General features: G+C 34.6%; 2 protein-coding genes across 6 annotated transcripts; one reads left to right on the top strand and one right to left on the bottom strand.

Annotated features, from left to right (window-relative positions):
* Positions 1-343: 343 nt before the first annotated feature.
* On the bottom strand, positions 344-7,346 carry LOC107813436 (4-hydroxy-tetrahydrodipicolinate reductase 1, chloroplastic). Its single transcript, XM_016638711.2, has 9 exons — positions 7,212-7,346; positions 6,894-7,101; positions 6,213-6,450; positions 4,658-4,791; positions 4,498-4,572; positions 3,049-3,150; positions 1,096-1,205; positions 881-968; positions 344-702 (listed from the first exon to the last, which is right to left on the bottom strand). Exons 2-9 carry the CDS (start codon positions 7,080-7,082, stop codon positions 634-636), a joined length of 1,005 nt encoding a protein of 334 aa, XP_016494197.1. The 5' UTR covers positions 7,083-7,101; positions 7,212-7,346; the 3' UTR covers positions 344-633.
* A 9,229-nt stretch (positions 7,347-16,575) lies between these two features.
* LOC107813435 (gibberellin receptor GID1C-like) lies at positions 16,576-19,094 on the top strand. Of its 5 annotated transcripts, none has more exons than XM_016638709.2 (3): positions 16,576-16,674; positions 16,910-16,974; positions 17,606-19,094. In XM_016638709.2, the coding sequence occupies exons 2-3, from the start codon at positions 16,924-16,926 to the stop codon at positions 18,599-18,601; spliced, it is 1,047 nt and encodes a 348-aa protein (XP_016494195.1). In that variant the 5' UTR covers positions 16,576-16,674; positions 16,910-16,923; the 3' UTR covers positions 18,602-19,094. The 5 variants fall into 5 exon arrangements, 2 of the variants coding, with proteins under 2 accessions (XP_016494195.1, XP_016494194.1); XR_001654344.2 differs by having other exon boundaries at positions 16,616-16,674; positions 17,549-17,686; XM_016638708.2 differs by having other exon boundaries at positions 16,672-16,810.
* The last annotated feature ends 329 nt before the right edge of the window (positions 19,095-19,423 follow it).

Here is a 19,423-nt window from a genome sequence, read left to right on the forward strand (position 1 = left end):
CACTAGGACTAAACGCTAATAGATCTTTTAACTTTTTGTCCCACAGACCATAGTTCGACTGATATAGACCATAATACCTACCCCATCCATCCCAATTTATTTGATAAAGTTCAAATTTCGAGAGTCAAACTTCTCAATATTGACCACGAATTTGGATATAGAATCTTTTAAGTTTTTTGAAATAAAATTTACAAATTTGAAAACTTGATAAAAAGAGTACTGTAAGTAACAATAATTAATAATTCAAAATATTTAAGAGGATATGAAAAATCCACTTGACTCTCAAACTCAGAAGAGAGAAATAAAGGAAATACTTTGACAACACCCTCGAGCTTGCTTGGGATTTGTAAAACTGCAAATATACATTGGCATACTATTGATTCTAGGCAAGATTACATCTAATCCCGGCATATTACAATAATTGAACCAGATAAAATCAAATCAAACCTAATGAATGTAAATCATGTAATAATCTCAATAGTAAAATAGCCAAAACTCAATACATGGTGAATATTGTAAAATAACCACTGGAGGGAAAACAACAAGTAAATTGAACCCAACATTTGTTTCTCTGCATTCCTAGGTCTAAATGTTATACATCCTACTCCAGCATATGTTAATGTTACTCAGCTGTTATCGCATGTTTCCCTCCCGCAGCACATCGATCATGTCGTATATTCGCTTCTCTTCTTTCAATTTCACCTATATTCAGAAAACATCTACTGTTATTCTTTGGTGAATGCAGAGTAAAAAGCTAGAACACATCACAAAAATATTTGAAACTTCTATTTCTAACTGAATTTGTTCCTTGAGATGCATGGTGAAAGCTCTGCAAAGAGAAGCTCCAATAACAAATTTAGACATTTTTTGTTCAGATTACCTTCTTAGCAAGGAAAAGTATAGCATCAACTGTTCCCTCTGCATAGATTGATCTACCACAAACATTGTGTTGAAATTCAAAAGAAACCCTGAAAAAGGAGATACAAAGTTAAACCTTATAAAAAAAAAAAGGGAGATACCAAGTTAAAGTTGTTCAATTTATAAACATTGGCAACAAAAATAAGATAGGGGAAAGCAAAGGATAGACAGTATTACGTTCCGTCTGGTGAGGTCAGATGGTACATGTGGAAAGCATGACCTAACAAGTGTTCTTCTGGGACACCAACCATCTCAACTTGTTGCTTGGGATCTCGTATTAGTTGTACCTGACAGAATATTCATGAGGATAATTAAATATTCTGTTAGGGATCTGAGAATCGGTATTCTACCTTGTAAAATGCAAGTTATATAGAAAAATCACTTTCAACGCTTGAGAGCAAATTGAATTTCTCTATATGCTCCAACTCCAATTTAATTTAATCTTTCTTCATTCATTTCATTCGCTTTTCCTCCAAAACTCGGAGAAGGCTGAAAATATTAGACCTTGTATCTTTCGTTTCATTCTCCTTCCCTTCCAAACTTGAAGCACAGTTTGAAAATATTTGGTAACTTGACAGTCTGTAGAAAAACCATCCCAGACAAGCTTAATAGAACTGTAATCCTGTACAGGAAATAGAATTTACTCGAGACTTTTTGCTGTTATTGAAATTGTACAATGGATTTAAGAGAACGTGGTGAGTTCTGCTAGATGAATGTCCAAGAAAGAAAGAGAAACATATATCTGCAAGTTAACTACAGGAATGTGTGTCCCAGGAAAAGGGTTGCGGAAGGGGTCGGAAACCCCATAGCAAAATGGCACTATGGGAAGATATACGAACCAGATGGAATAAGATATGATATAGGAGCAAGTAGCATGACAATAAAGTGCCAGGGATGATAATATATTGATAGCTTCGGAAGAAAAAATAGTGGATGTTATCTGTACTCTATGTCTGTCAGATCTCGTCACCATTTCAGAAATTTGATTCAATATAAAGAAAAGTTTTAACGCAAAAAGCGCCATTTTGAAGCCATACACAGGAGAGGAGGGAGGTGATACATTCATATTGTACGAGTCTGATAGCTTTATCATCAGATCCTCTCATGAAGCCCATTTCAGTTATCTAAAACATGGTTAAGTTAAAACACAACAAATTTGTTTGTGGCAGTTATTTCCACTCAACTTGGCTCCACAACCTAGGCCTGAAACTCTCCATCAATGACCCTGAATTCAGATGCTTCACTTTACGAGCTATGAAGCATAAGAACTCCCACGGAGCAATAAAGTCAATCTTTTTCTCTATGCTATCAGATTCTTTCCCGTTCAACTTATTTAAGCAGGACGGTAAAGTTGGCTCCACAACCTAGGCCTGAAACTCTTCATCAATGACCCTGAATTCAGATGCTTCACTTTACGAGCTATGAAGCATAAGAACTCCCACGGAGCAGTAAAATCAATCTTTTTCTCTATGCTATCAGATTCTTTCCCGTTCAACTTATTTAAGCAGGACGGTATAGTTGGTGGTATTAGAAATGGAATGCAATGGACTATGTCATGCAGTGTCAGGGAAGCCTTTGTGTGTTGGAGCAACTGGAAAGTTGACAAGTCCATCAAGAAAATCTGGTCTATGGTTCCTGCTACTATTTTGCTGGGCTAATGGACAAAAAGGAATCAAAAATGCTTTGATGGCGTTACAACTGCCAGATGCAAACTTAAGGCTAGATGTTTAGTTTTCCTCTTTTGTTGGGTCAATCATACCCGTGTATAGCCATGACCTCTTTTTGGAATTTATCAGCTCTATAGTCCTTTAATAGGTTTCTTTTTTGTCTTCCTTAGGAGCTGATATCTTCCTCTTTTGTAATTTATGCATCTTCTGGATGCTTCTGTTATTAATATACAGGCACTCACATCATCAAAAAAAGTTGGTGGTATTAGAAAATAGTCAAATTGTGTAAAGATGAACGTGTTCGTAAAAGTATAGAAGACCACGAGCACTATTTTATGAAAGGATAAAGTCAAGACGAAATAAAATGGAAGAAGGAATGGAAATTTGAGAGAAAAGGGTATGGAAGAACCACAATAGGACAAATGTTCTGTCATTATTGAATAAAAAAAAGTTGTAGACGTACCTCATCCAAATCAAAAGAAACGCCTAATTTCTGAAAGCAAGAGATAACAGCCTTTGCAGTTCCAGAGGTGTCCAATTTACTTGCTTGATGAGACTCCATCACCTTATAATTTGATAAAGAGGCTCAAAATTCACACTTCAATCACAGGATACTATAAATCAAACTCAATTTTCTGTTAACACATTGAGATGAATAAGACTGCAAAAGGATCAGCAAAATAGAGAATAATAAAGGGCAAGCAAAGAAGAAAACAAATGCACCACAAATACACCGATAATTAGCCAAGGCAACAAGCATGCACATCACATATATGATCGGATTCCCAGATTTGCCTCAATTAGATATAGATATCTTAGGTTAAACAGCACAATCGAAAAGAGTAACTCCAATAATTCTTCGGACCAGTTCCTTCATATTTCAGTAAGAAAAGCATGAGGTATGTCCACTGTATGTCAAATCAGAAGAAGAAAATAATAAAAGAACCGAACCAAAGAAAGACAGTCTTTAAATCGCTCTGCCTAATCCTGGAGCATGCAAATAGTCACCTAAAATGCAGGCATGATACCTGGTGGGTACTAAATGATTTAATAGGAGTTTGGACAATATTTGGTTGAAGTTGAAAAAGAGTATTTTAATGTTCAGATATTTGCAAGGCATTTCAGACCCCTTAATGTTCCTGCCTATTTCTCTCCATTCATGAACTCTTAAGAGGCAAACCAAAACCCCAGTTGTAAAAGGAACAGCTGCTAAACTCCTCAATGAGTGAGGAACAGCCATTGTAATCACGCAGCAAGATGAGATAACATCCAGCGGCCTAGTGGCCCAATCACACACGAATCGAACAACTGGTGGTTTCAATTGGCCCTTTAGATATCCAGCCACAACATGGACACGAAATGCCAAATACAGCAATTCGTGTATACCCGTCACCACTGAGCTATATATCTTCAGTATTAAAAGCTTCATGTACACAATCTCAAGCAATTACTATTTTTGAGGTCGTTAACTCTAAATACATCCATAGAATATGTACCACGAAGATGGATATTAGTGAAAGATGTAAAAATGGTAACCAGTTATTTAGCGCTTAATTACTAGTCAAATTCTGCTGTCTGCCGTAAAATTGATTCCCAGTAGCTCTTAACATTTTCTATAGCAACATTAAATTCAAAAGCCATTTGGGTTTAATATATGCAAATCTCCGAAGGAAAAGAATTTATGTTAACCTCATATACATGTATTGTCAACGAGATCAGAAACCGAAAATACCAATGCAAGTAATGCAACTAGGCACCTTCATGGTAAAAGAATGAAAGCATACAAAATATAGTCAGCATTTCAATTTAATCTGAAATTGTTTAGTTATCAAGGTCTCAATAAGAAACACTTTGGCTGAATATACAAGAGCTTGTAAACCAATGGTCAACTCGCACGACGAAGAAGACAAACCTGTAGAGTGTACCCAGAGAAAGCTCCAGGGAATTGTTCGGACATGATTTCCATGGCTGCGAGAAAAGCTACCACCTAAAACAGAGGCAAGGTATACCCCCTGTTAAACTAAAGTCTGGCATACTATTAAAAGAAAATAGGAAGAGCAAAATGTGTAAACCTGCTTTCCCATTTGTGGTGAGATTACAGCATAAACTTTTGAGTCCGCCACTGTTTTGTAAAGCTTCTCCCTATCTCCACCAGTGGTTCCCATCACAAAAGGCACTCCAACTTTGCAATATAATTCAGCATTATCTGCAGGTTCATAGTGGTAACAAGAACATTACAATGGCATCTCCTGCGGAGAATGTGATAGATATCATTTTGGTGCTTTTGTTTTTTAAACCTCATTCCACATCCTCTTTTCCCCTCTGCTAAAGACATGTGCAATAGATATCACAGGAACCTACTTATGCTGGTAAATTTTATTTATAAAAACTTCAGTGTCTAGATGATTGGGTATCTGAGTACGTAGACAATCTATAACGTCCAGCATTTTATCAAAAATCATTACTAACCTTCCCCGTACACCAAAACTTTTAAGTCATAAAGACATCTACACTTTATAAGAGAAATATTCTATGTTTTACTCTTAACACATTTGTGGTTTCTTTCTAACAAAATTGTCCAAAATATTCATAAAGGAACAGTTCTCCGTGTCTACCTATAATCATTAGCTTCTGCTGTTACCAGCTAGTCACTACTTGCTTCCCAGCATCACGCACTGAATACCTTAAAAGTTCCAAAACATACACACAATTTGCCAAGTGGCAATGTAACAGGATATATCTTAAAGATCTAGCAGAATCTTCACAACAACAAAAAAAAACATCTTCTCTGCAAGTTGTTTTGTATTAGACATGTGTGATGTGTCATGTAAAACCTAGCCACTAAAATGTTTCCGCTGCTGTCCACATCATTCTGCACTCCCCTTCACCTATTCTTGTGCAGTTATAGTTCTTGTAAATGATGTTGTCTACTTCTTCCATTCCAGAGACTGAATATCTCTTCAAAAGCATACCTCCAAGGATAGACCCCAATTGCTTGTTGTGATAAGGTCAACCAATGTTGCTAACCACTTTTCCTTCTATAACGGAGAAATCCCCGATGCCAGTGGCGCACAGTTCGAAACTCGATAGATAATGGGTCCGTCCCTCTACCTTTCTCCACTTAATTACCGTGCTTTTGGTTGCGGAAGGGATCGAACTTGTGATTTGCGCCTAAAACCCACACTCACGTGTTGAACTCTTGCCCCTAGACCAAAGGCCAGGGGCAATGTTGCTAACCTATTGTTTATGATAACATGTGGATATGCTTCCTTCAAGATTGTAATTCCACACTATTAATAACAAAACAACATTTATAACTAATAAAGCCCCTCAAATTTCAGAGAGGATTTAGTACAGGAACAGCAGTAGGATATGTTCATCTGTCTTCAATAGGACAGCGGTATTGTTTGATCCTTATTTCCTTTTATTTTCAGTACCAGTGATTCAGCAGGTCTAAAGTAATTCGTAGAGAATGCTTGACCTTATTTTCAGATGAAGATATCCAAAAGTATCTGAGCATTGGGATCAAACACAATAAAATCAAAACTTAAAGGAGATCAATACATGTGTAGCATATCAGAACAGCCAAAAGATACTCGAAAGTAACTTTTTGAATCTTTGTCTTACCATTCACAGCGGCAGGCACTGTGTAGTCCACTACAATTAAATTCGGGTGCTCCTCAAAGACAGAGGACAAGATGTTTTCTCTGTCCGAAGGACCATGCACAGTTATCTCTTTTCCACTCACCTCCACAATTTTTCCTGCATCTCCCGGACCACTAAAACATACAGAAACAGGTTGAAGTCCCGCAGAGATTGATGCTTCAAGAACTGCCCTCCCCATTTTACCAGTACAACCATTCACCTTTATATCATCAAATAAAACCAAAAAAAAAATTGAGCTTAATCAATCTGAATTAAAAAGTACTCACATATAACATTGTTAAAAATACAAATTCATGCTCATACTATAGCTTAACTTTTGAAGAGACTACCATATTTGATACCACCAATTGCAATTGGTATAAAACATGACTTTAAGTTATGTACACTAGCTGTTAATGATTTTTTACACTGTAAGGTCACTCAAAGGATATCTACAGACTAGAGGTAAGCCTCCTTAAAATAGGTATAGGTGACATGATAATGTAAAAACTCCTTACACAGATGGTGACTATAACTTTAAAACTCGTAAATATTTAGAACAGTTTTAGCCCGTGTAGTTAAATGTCATCGCGTAGTCGCTACTACAGCAAAAAATTGAAACACCAAGTAATAATAATGCCAGGTAGATTGAAGGGAAGGTACCATTATAGGAAGTGCATCGATTGAAGGCGTGTTCTGAATGAGCTGAACATGTTGGTCAGAAGTAAAACACATTTTCACCAAAGATTTTCGCCCTCTGACAAAACTACTACTATTACCATTTTTGCTGCTATAGTTGTAATGAATTATTCCTCCATGGATGTTCGATGGAACTTTAATGGCGGCCCACATTGTTTATCGATGGATTTCACTGGAACAAAAAAAAATGCCACATCGCCCAAAAAATACTTTCAACATTGAAAAGAAAAACATAAATTATACGAATTTTGGTCCATTTCGGAGAATGGAGAAGGATAATACCTGAGAAAGCAAAAGAGACGGAGGAGATGCTAAGCCGCCAGAGGTTTTGGGTTTTGAGTTTAAAAGTTATTGGGTTTTGTGCAATTTAGGTTAGTAATTTTTTTGGCAAAAAAGCGTTAGGACTTGAACCGGATTTTAAAGCCGCTACATGCTACATGAACTTTTTATTTTTGGATAAGGGTCTTTATTTGCCCATGTACTATCATAAATAAGTCTTATTTATTTTCTGTTTAAATTTTTTATCAAAAATATTCTTACAGTTATACATTAAGTTCATATTTATCCCTTACACGTTAAAACGGATTACATTTGTACTTCGTTATACTTTAGGATCATTTTTACCCCTTCGTTATACTTTAGGATCATATTTACCCCTTCATTATACTTTAGGATCATATTTACCCCTCTACTCTTCAAAAAGGGTTATATTTGTCCTTCATTATACTTTCTTGACATATTTATCCTTACAATTATACTTTAGGATCATATTTGCCTCTCATCTGTTAGATCGCCATGTCCCACCTTTGTTTTCCTACATGGCGCCTATGTGGATTTCTTTTTCTTCCAATTTAAATATGGTCATCTATTTAAGATAATTTAATCCGCCCACCCAATTTAAATGAGACACACTAACTCTATTGTTGTGCAACTTCTCGTAATTTACTTTGGTTACTGCAATAATTGTGAGTTGTATTAGATTGCTGATTTTGAGTTCAAAGTTATTGTTTGCCAATATGTTGTCGCTGCTATAACTATTGTATTTCGCACAATCTTTGTAAATGTCGTATCAGAAAATTACTTTTCGTTGATCAATCATGGTCAATTGACCTAGTTTAGACTTTACAGAGTTGTATCTCTACAAACACTTCAAAACATCATTGAGTGATTCATATCTCTAACTCGTAAGTATTAAAGGGAAACAAATTATCATAGACAAAGGTGAAATAATTAAATAAATAAATCAATTAGAGATAACACTATAGTTTCGTTCACTCATTATCCAAAATTTTCTCGCTCTTCAAAAAATATGGAACTGACCCGGAGAAGAGAGATGGACGAGTTGGGAGGGGAGGGGAGGGGAATTGGGAATTATGATTTTCATTTATTTTAGTTAGTGTGTCTTATTTAAATTGGGTGGACGGATTAAATTATCTTAAATAGGTGACCATATTTAAATTGGAAGAAAAGAAACTCACATAGACGTCATGTAGGAAAACAAATGTGGGACATGGCGATCTAACGGATGAGAGGCAAATATGATCCTAAAGTATATTGTAAGGATAAATATGTCAAGAAAGTATAATGAATGGGCAAATGTAACCCTTTTTAAAAAGTATAGGGGTAAATATGATCATAAAGAATAATGAAAGGCAAATGTAACACGTTTTAACGTGTAAGGGATAAATATGAACCTAATGTATAACTGTAGGGATATTTTTGATAAAAAAAACTTAAACAGAGGAAAAATAAGGCCTATTTATGATAGTAGAGGGGCAAATCAAACCCTTACCGTTTTATTTTTCCATTTTAGTACCTCAACTCGATAAAATAACCTATAATAAACCTTTCCCTCAGAGCGTGTATCTCAATTACCTCACATAAATACCACGTAAGATGCTTAAGACCATTTATTATTTGACATTTGTAATTTGTGGGTCCCATCTTTTTTAAAACCAACTTACAATTTTTTTTCTCGTTCCTTCCACCATTTTCAATGGTAAAAAGTCCAAATCTGATCCATTCATGTCCTACTACATATTTTAACCAAACCTTAGTCCAGAAATTAGTCTAAACAAACCGTAAGATTTTTCTAAAAAAATATCAAAACCATTCCGATAAAGTTTCCCTCGGAAAAAATGTCATCTCGGCGAAGCTCATCAAAATTAACAAACCTCCTTAAACACCTATTATTTCCCACCCCTAAAAGTTTTAAGCAATTTTGTCATTCCAATCGACCAAAGAAGATCGCCGGAAATGTTGTCCCCGCCATACCTTTACCGTCAACTGAAAAAATGAGATAGACCAATGCCAAAATAATTAGTTTACGTGAAATAGAGGCTGGCCAATATATCGTTCAAAGCTGCAATGAAGAGAAAGGAGATGGGGTGGGGGATGGGAAGAAACTGTCGGGAGAAAGAAAATGTGGGGGTTTTGGGGGGAGGGGAGAGGAGAGATGGGTAAGGAAGAAGATAAGAAAGGGGGATACGGGAGGGATTTAGGATTTAGTATTTTTTTAAATTTTTTATTTGTTGTCTTTTATTTACTTTTCTTTTTTCCTTATTCAGATTTAACATTTTTAAAATAGAATAATTTGAAGGACACACTTTTTCTGCGTGATTGGCACGCACTTTGACCACGTCAGCTGTGCCACTGCCACATAATCATAGTCAAAGGTCAGATGTGTTCACCTATAAGCAACCAGCTAAGTTGAGGTTTTAAAATGGGAAAATCGAAAGTTTATATACCGGCTTTAAAATTCGATGCAAGTTTAGATAGCTCGGAGGCCATTTTGCCTAATTTTTTTAGAACACTAGTTACGTGTTCAAACGAGTGTTATTGTATCGTAACATTACTTTAAATATAATCTCTTTTGATTGTTATATAAATTTTATTACTATATCATATTGTTAAATAAAAAGTATTACTTTATGGAACGTCTTATTAGGTATACATCATGAAAAGTAGCATCGTTACCTTTTTTTTTTCTTTCATCTTATTCTTTTTTTTATCATTTACCATATATTTTTATATAATAATATTACCTCGTACCTTATTTTTTTTTTTTAATAATATTACAAGTTTATTCTTCTTACTGTTTGTGCATGACATTATGAAACGACGACAAACAATACAATCTATCAAAACATTATATATATCAAAATGCTCTAGTACAGTACAATAATATACGACATTATGAAACAATACATAACAAGCTTTTGAAATAACATACAAGCTTTTGAAATTGATAAACATTGATCCTATACAACTAACTCAACAAAAAAAAAATTGTGCTTCGTAGTATTTCCAGTAGGGCGTAACATGACCTCGTCACTACTCTACTGAGGTTAGGCTTGGCACTTACCAGGTACCGTTGTGGTGTACTCATGCTGCTCTTCTGCACATCTTTTCGTGCAGATCCAGGTTCTTTCTACCAGGCTAGAAACCGGTGAGATAACCTGTACGCGAAGACTTCAAGGTACATATGCCAACGTCCGGAGACCTAGGGGTCCCCCTATATCCCTGTTATGTTATTTTTCCTTATTCTTTTTAGACTTTGATGTATAGAAACACATAGTATTTCTCTTAGAAGCTTGTGACTTATTTCTACTAGGTTTTGGAAGTTGTAATTATTGTTTTATAATTTTATATTTATTTCATATGTTGAGATTTGGGTTTCAGATTTATATTATATTATTCCGCAAATTTTTGGCTTACTTAGTCTTAGAGACTAGGTTTCATCACGACATCCTACAGAGGAAAAATCGAGGCCATGACATTTATGTTCCCACATTTCAATTTTTTAATTATAAAATCAATTGAAGTCACTATTGTTCTCATCTTGATTTTTCTCTTTTGATTTGATAAGCGTATTTTAAAATTTCAATTAATATGATTTATATAAGACAAAATATTTTTTTATTTTAAATTCTTAAATATTAGGACTTTATTTATTTTAATAAGAAAATATTTAATATGCAAAATTTTAATTAATTTCAAGGTCCCGCCTATTACAAACTAACTTAAATTATAATTATGTCCATTGTAAAAAAAATTTAAAGGTTAAAAAAGGCGAATGATATTTCGCTAAAGATTTTTGTACGTATAGTGTAGATTCTATGTGAGTATTTGTTATTCATCCTTCCTAAAGTGTTACTTTTGACTTTTTTAAGAGTTAATTTGATTAAATTTTAAATTTAAATTAAATTAGATCAACTTAATTTATATATTCAAAAACTATATGAAAAATACTATTAGTTTTAATTTTTCTTATGTTATATATGATACAGAAAATTAAAATATATTAGTCAACATCATATAGTTTGAATATCGAAAAGTAAAAGTGATAAGGTGAAGTACTTTTATTTTCTTCACTTTGTTGATTTTGGTTTTTTTTCTACTCCAATAAATTATCATTTAGACGGGAAAAAAATTATCCTTCCACATCATAATCCAGAGATTACATAATTAGAATTACAAGTGATATCACTTAACTTAACTGTGAAATGTTATTTAAAAGTAGTGAGTTTTTCAGTTCTTATCTTTTACATATATATTTGGAGGTAGGGTGATATATGCCTTCCCCTTTGTGTCCTTTCTCATTTCCCACGATCAATAAATCCTAACTCGATAGCAAAAACCTACGCGGGTGTACTGAAAAAATGAAGTAGTCTTTGACATGCATTTTCATAACTACATTTTGTCATTTTAGTATGTGAAAACTTGCAATTTAGTATACTTATAAAGTTTTTAGAAAGGAAAGCGAGCGCAATAAAAAATATCTAACGTCGACTTTTCTATTCGTAAAATACTTATAAAAATAGTTTGACCTGTTGGATTACAATTATTTCAAGAAGTTGACTATAACTCACAATTAGTCTACATAAGAAAAAACATTTCTAGAAGGTTATTTTCTAAATAGTAATCGTATCATATAACAAAAGGAGTGATTACTAAAGGGTTATAAGTGTATTAATACATGTTAACAAGCATACCAACAGCTTCACAGAGGCGGAGCTAGGAATTTAATTGTGTGGGTTCTAAATTTTATAATAAAATACTGTTTTCGGCGGGAATCGAACCCCCATCTTTCTTAGCGAACTCACAACCCTTACCATTGAACCAAGATCCCTTTTGTTATTGGGTTCGGCAATATATAATTATATAGATTTAGTAAATATTTCAATACAAATACAGGGTTCCGAAAAAAGTCACTGGGTTCGCCCGAACCCGCACCCACTACTGTAGCTCCGCCCCTGGGGAATGTGGATGGGCACAATTCTTACAATCCATTCTCATATCTCTATCACGGGTTTTCGATGCACAACTAACATTCATTAGTGTCTTCACCGATACGTAGGCCGTTTCTGATGGTCGTTAATAGGTGCGAGTTCAATTCTCATTGGCTATAACGACTTGACCGGTCGTTTTGAGTATTTACGCTCTTTTCAACCATATCCCTTCAAACAAGCTTATGAGGTTCATGGGATATTAATAATAAGGGCTAAATGGAGTTTGTCGTAGAAATGACGTGGGGTTGTCACTTTTTAATGTGGTATTTAGTTTTTATCCAGCATTTTTAATGCTGGGTAAAAATAGCCGTTATTCTATTAAAATTAATACGAAAAGTCGGTTTTACCCTTTCTTATGAGTGCTGTGTAAATATTAAGGACGTTCACCACTCATGAAGTTAAGGACATAGTGTCCTAAAATTTAACAACAAAAGGTGCAAATACATGACACTTTGTCCTTAATATTTATACAACACTCATGAAGTTAATGATACAATGTCCTTAATATTTACACAATACTCATGGAGTTAAAGACACTATGTCCTTTACATTTATACTGTACACATGAAGTTAAGGACACCATATCCTTAATATTTACACTACACATATGAAGTTAAAGACATGATGTCCTAAAGTTTAACAACAGAAGGTGCAAATACATGACACTTTGTCCTTAATTCACACAATACTCATGAAGTTAAGGACACCGTGTCCTTAATATTTAGTTATTTACACAACACTCATGAAGTTAAGGACATAGAATTCTAAAATAAGATGAGCATAATGTGGAATAGCTAACACTTCAGCCTATCTTGTGCTTTTCCTTCTTGATATCCTTGGAGTAGCTAAAGGTGGAATAGAAGGTATCTCTTTGATGGAACTTCTCTTACACATTTTGAAGAACTTGTACCAGAGAGAAGGCATAGATGAATTTAACAAGCAGATTTGAGAATCCGAAGATTTAGCTTTTGGATAATTAGAGTTATTGTCCCGCTTCTTATGCATGCTTCAATAAATTCTCTTGGAAAATAGTATATTCTAAGCTTGTATATGGTCAAAAGCACCTGCATTTAAGATTGACAATTAAGTGCTGCACGGTAACTTTTTTATTTGTTGGGTTAGGAAACATTAGTTCACGAAGGATTGATTAGTATATTGGTGGTGGGCTTTGACGATAACCACCAAGAGGCATAACTGGAGCAAAGAAAGTTTGAGGTGGAAATATGAATGGGTACATATGTATATATATATATATATATATATATATATGACACGTCTTATATATACAGCTCAATTTACGTTTTAAGATAAAGACAAGCAGTGAGATATACTATATCCTATCAATTTAGGGATGGCAAATGGACTGGGCACGGTCCTTAACATTTACACTGCACATATGAAGTTAAGTACATGATATCCTAAAGTTTAAAACAAAAGGTGCTAATTCATGACACCTTCCTTAATATTTACACAATACTCATAAAGTTAAGGACATCATGTCTAGCACAGGGATATTTTCGTTCAAGCTGGTAAAGTTTATTAAAATATTAACTAAAGAGTAAATATATTTTAAACAGTGGTGTAAGAGTAAATACAACTCTAATTAGTGGCTAACTGTTCACTTCCCCAAGTTTGTCCATGTCTTGCCGCAGCCCAAAACTGTGTGCCAAAACTCGATCTTATAGCACCATTATATGCTCCATTAGTCGAATTTGCACAAATCAATATTTAGAATCTACTAACTTTTTGTGTTCTCATTTCGTCATTGACATAGTCTGCTGTAAGCTTTACTAAACATATTATTACTAGGTTTACTTTTGGTGCTTTATACATACTAGTTAACTTATGTATACAAAAAATTATTTATTTAAAAGCACCATGTTTAGGCAAACATCGACAAATAAATTGGGACGGGGAGTAATAATTTCATATAAGTACCTCTTTTTTCTTTGGGAAAACCACATAGATTAAGAGTGATAAGATTTATTCCATCAAAATGTACTGATAAAAATGACATAACTAGTTGGTTCTATACTGTTGAGCGTACATAATTGATATATTTTGCAGGATTAGACACATGAAACACATCCTACACAAGTACCACAACATAAAAGAATAGTAAAAGTATGAAAAACCCTTTAATGACTCCTAAAAAATAAAGAAAAAACCACAAATGGCTACATATTTTTCCATTATATATCTTATTAACTTGATTACTTGAGAAATTGTATAGCATTGTTAGGTTAGGAGATTATATTATATTGAGGGGGTTGTGGAGGGGAAACTTGGTGGGGAAACTAATGATTCACAAGAAGCCAAGATATATTAGGATGATGAATGAAGTAAAAACGAATCGGTGTTTAGTTTTTGGCCACATGAGTGATGTGCATCAGTGCATGAATGACCAAATGAAGTACAGAGATGTGCAACCAAATAATGCCACAAACAATTAATCCAACTAACTTATTTTTTACGATTTGACCCCTCAAATACCTCAAAAATCCAGCTGGGACTTTAATATCAATTGTACTTATATTCCATCAATCATTCTACCTACTTCAACACTTAAAGTTTACTGAACTTTTGTATCCTTTATTTGTTTTCTATTCATTACAAGATATTTCCTTTAGGGGAGAAATGATATGAAGTTCTTGGTGAATTACTTGAAGTGAAAACTAGCATATACCCATATATCAAAAGAAAAACGTCTGTTACTTTAGCATTTGTAAGTTCTCATTTATTTTTCTCAAAGTCTAAAGGCCCGGCTAATTTTTTTTTCCACTTTTTTTTTTTAATATTTTTTATTTTTTTCGAAATCAGTGTTTGACCATAAAATATTTAATTTTCATTTGAAAATGAATTTCAAAATTTTTTGAAATTTTTTAAAACTCCAAAAATTTGTTTCTCAAAATTTTTCACTTCAGATCACTCACAAAAATTAAAAAACAACCCAAAATTGTATTCATGTCCAAATACAATTTTAATTTTCAAATATCATTTTTTTCTTTAAAAAAAAAAAAAAAAAAAACTTTTTCCCAAAATTTTACAATTCGTATGTCCAAACGCGCACTAAATGCCTTCCTCTAGTTGAAAAATTAACAAGCCGTTGGCACACTTCTTTTGGTTGCAAAATGGTTGCAAAAAGAAGTGTCAACACATTATTTGCTTAGAAACTGTTAAACAAGCTCCAAAAGCCGTGTGGTAAGCGTATTAGAATATACAGTTGAACACTTGGAAAATAAGCCTCACAAAATTAAGCTTCACACTTGAGTCTCGAGGCATTATGAGAGTGCCCTACTCCAAGACGAACCCCAAGAAAATCTCCAAAAAATAAACTTTTAAAATACTAATTGCAGGACAATATATTTAGACCTTTTTCCTTGTGAAAAGAGGCACTCACCTTATGTTGTCACAATTCAAGTCTCTGGCATAACTCTTCGTACTTCTATGGTTTATCCCGTTCGGACTGTATTGCGAAGTTATAACCAACAACAGTCGATAGAACAATAGAAAATTAATTATTTAATCTATCTCCAATCTCAAATTCATTTTATCTTTATTTCAGATTTCTACAACTTAAAAGCAGAGGTAAATAATGTGCATTCCAAGCTTCACCCGACAATTCTAGTTTAAAGAAAGCATTTTTTTTTTGAAAAAATTATAGACAAATTTATCCAATAAATCTCCTTTTCTTTATCCAATTTTAGAAACCACACCATGAAATGATAATTCGGGATCGACCTTCTTTTAATCTCAATTCGTATTATTATTATTATTATTATTATTTATTATGAATTGATAAATTTTGTGCTAATTACAAATTTAATATAATTTTTTTTTATTCGAAATTGGAACCGATAATATAAATAAATAAAGTCGAAGGAGTTTTTAGAGACCACACCCTCATTTAAGAAAACTCTCAATACCGTAACGGGTAATGTGTACTTTTATATTTTTTCTTCAAAGGATACGTGTACTTCAAAAGAGATACATACAAACAGCCAAGTTTTGTTCACTTTGTGTCAACATCAATTTGAAGTCGTAGGCACTGACGGACTCCGTTTGTCGTTACGTGCCTCTTTGGCGTTCCCCCAACGCTCCTTAGCTTTTGTCCCAATGGACGGCGTTCCCTCACTCTTTTTGTCTTTTTCCACCCAATTTTGGCAATAAACTAACACTTTCAGGGCCAAACTCATAAATACCCCATACTTTAAGTCCTCCCCCCCAAAACCATATCTATGCTAAAAATCACTATGTGGGTCCCACAACTTACCCCAAAAAGTTTATTACCCTTTTTGCCCCCCATAATTTGTCGTCTATCTATTCGAAGCCCTCTGTCACCCTTCACACTTTAGCATCGATCTACTACTCCCTGCTATTTTGCGCCGGAATCCTTATCATTCACCCCCTTCAATTCTCTCACCTCATCTCAACTGGTCATTTTCTTGCAGATAGTAAGCTACTACCCATTTCTCTCTTCTTGTTGTTTGGCATACATAAATGAGCTGAGGGAAGAGTTTGTGTGGGGTGGGAGATGAAATTACTATCAGAGTTGGAAGCTTTATTGTTCTTTTGCTTTTTCATGGAAATGTAATCTGTTACTATTTCTCAAGTGTGGAATTCTTTTTTCAAATTGGTTTTATTTTTCGTGGTTTTTGTAATCTGTTTTCTTTTTCCCCACATCAAAAGGAGCAGCTTTTTCTATGGCAAGAAATAATGAAGCTACTGCCAACGAGTCCAAGAATGAATCTAAGGTAAATATTTTTCTTTTCTCTAATTATTAAATTTGTTGTGTTGATTTAAGGTTTTTTTTTTTCTTCAAGATTTTGGTTTCTACGTTATGGTTTGAATTTAGTTTGGAATGATCTTGTGTAGGTTTGTACTGAAGATTTGGAGGGGTAGGGTTATGTTTATCTTGGAACTTGTATTTTTGAAAGGTTGTACTTGCTAAAATATTGGTTCTTTGCTGCTATATTTGGTCTATCAGTGCTCAGTACCCCAGAAATATGCTTGTTTTTATAGGAAAATGAGTGTCCTTTTGTGTAGATTTTCAGTCTGTATACCTTGGTAGTGTGGGTCTGGAATTGCTCTAATTGCTCCGCTAAAGACCTTCTATTTTGTATAATGGGCCTGAATCATTTTTGCTATTCCTCTTTTAGTATGCTGCAGTGTCATACTAGTATTTATGCTAAATATCATGATATATGTGTATAATAAATGGATAGCTTTAGTTGGGCACAGCATCCTTGAATAGGACATTGTAGTGTTATTTACAATTGTGTTGCAAGTGTTAGATGTAAATTGAGAATATTGTTATGCATAGTGCAGGTTATCATCACTTCAAAATCGTACAATTTCTCAACTTTCACCTCTGTTTTCTTATAGAGGGTGGTTCCACTCAATACATGGATCTTAATTTCCAACTTCAAGTTGGCTTACAATCTTCTTCGTCGCCCTGATGGGACTTTCAACCGTCACTTGGCAGAGTTCCTTGACCGTAAGGTCCCAGCCAATGCTAATCCAGTTGATGGAGTTTTCTCTTTTGATGTTGTCATCGATCGTGAAATAGGCCTACTCAGCCGTGTCTATCGTCCATCTTTTGAAGATGGAGCTTCGCCGAGCATAATTGAACTTGAAAAGCCTGTGACTGCTGATGTTGTACCTGTCATAATTTTCTTCCATGGTGGAAGTTTTGCACACTCTTCTTCCAATAGTGCTATCTATGACACGCTATGTAGGCGCCTTGTTGGTAATTGCAAGGCAGTTGTTGTGTCAGTTAATTACAGGCGAGCGCCCGAAAATCGTTATCCTTGTGCTTATGATGATGGATGGACTGCTCTTGAGTGGGTTAATTCAAGGCAATGGTTGCAGAGCAAAAATGACTCAAAGGTTCACATATACTTAGCAGGAGATAGCTCTGGTGGTAATATTGTTCACAATGTGGCTTTCAGGGCAGTAGAATCCGGCGTACAAGTGTTGGGAAATATACTGCTGAACCCTATGTTTGGTGGACAAGAGAGAACTGAATCGGAGAAGCGATTGGATGGCAAATATTTCGTCACACTTCAAGACCGAGACTGGTATTGGAGAGCTTATCTTCCTGAAGGTTCAGACAGGGACCATCCTGCATGCAACCCGTTTGGTCCAAATGGTATAAACCTCAATGGAGTTAAGTTCCCTAAGAATCTTGTTGTTGTAGCAGGGTTGGACCTTGTTCAGGATTGGCAGTTGGCCTATACTGATGGGCTTAAGAAGGCTGGACAAGAGGTTAAACTGATATATTTGGAGAAGGCGACAATAGGTTTCTACTTGTTGCCAAATAATGAACACTTTTATACTGTCATGGATGAGATAAGTAACTTTGTGAATTCTGACTCTTAGTAGATTTAACCTTGTCAAAGTAGGATGCTTGACGAGACGCTTGATGTTTTCTTGAAGTTAGTACCTAGCCTTTCAACCGTTTGAAAGATTATATAGCATTACCAATTACTGCTTTATTGGTCTTGCTAGTGCTTGGATTCTGCTCTAGTGGCTGGGTTGGTTGTTGGAAGCAGAAAACCTCAATCATGTAGCTGGATCTGTGCTATATTTATTTCAGGTACCAAAAGTGTCTGGATATTGGTTGTATATTCTAATAGATGCGCCAGTGGTTATGGTCATCTTGTCTTCGGCTAGCAGATATGCTGATTTACAGTTAACCTTTCCCATGTTAACCTCCGTAGTAGAGGGGGTAAGTCTGGTGCTGATCCATCAGGGGACCAACCGGTGCCTTGCTAATATTATATAGGTGATCATACTACTAGGCTTCATGGATGAACATCCTAAATTATGAAGTTGTATAATATCTTGAATTATATAGAACTGTGTTTGCGCACACGCGTTATCATTGTTTATTTTCTTTTCTAATTGTCCTTTATCACTTCCTTGATCTTGAACACGTACATCCTTAGAACACTTCCTCCCCTTAGAAGATGTGTTTTCAGGTACTGTTTCTTTTCTTCAGGATGCACACAATATGAACATATTGAACATATGTAATTCAACATATCTCATTGTTTTAAGCAGAATTGTTTCTAAGAATTTATAGTTCTCTTGCACATGAACTGAATGTCCAATGAGGTCTTTCTATGTTTTGCAATAATGAAATTTGGCATTGTTGGAGGTGGTAAAAATCAGTCTTAACACATGAGGTGATTTTCTGTT

The sequence above is a fragment of the Nicotiana tabacum genome, chromosome 19 (genome assembly GCF_000715075.1).
Source record: "Nicotiana tabacum cultivar K326 chromosome 19, ASM71507v2, whole genome shotgun sequence".
Taxonomy (NCBI): Eukaryota; Viridiplantae; Streptophyta; class Magnoliopsida; order Solanales; family Solanaceae; genus Nicotiana; species Nicotiana tabacum.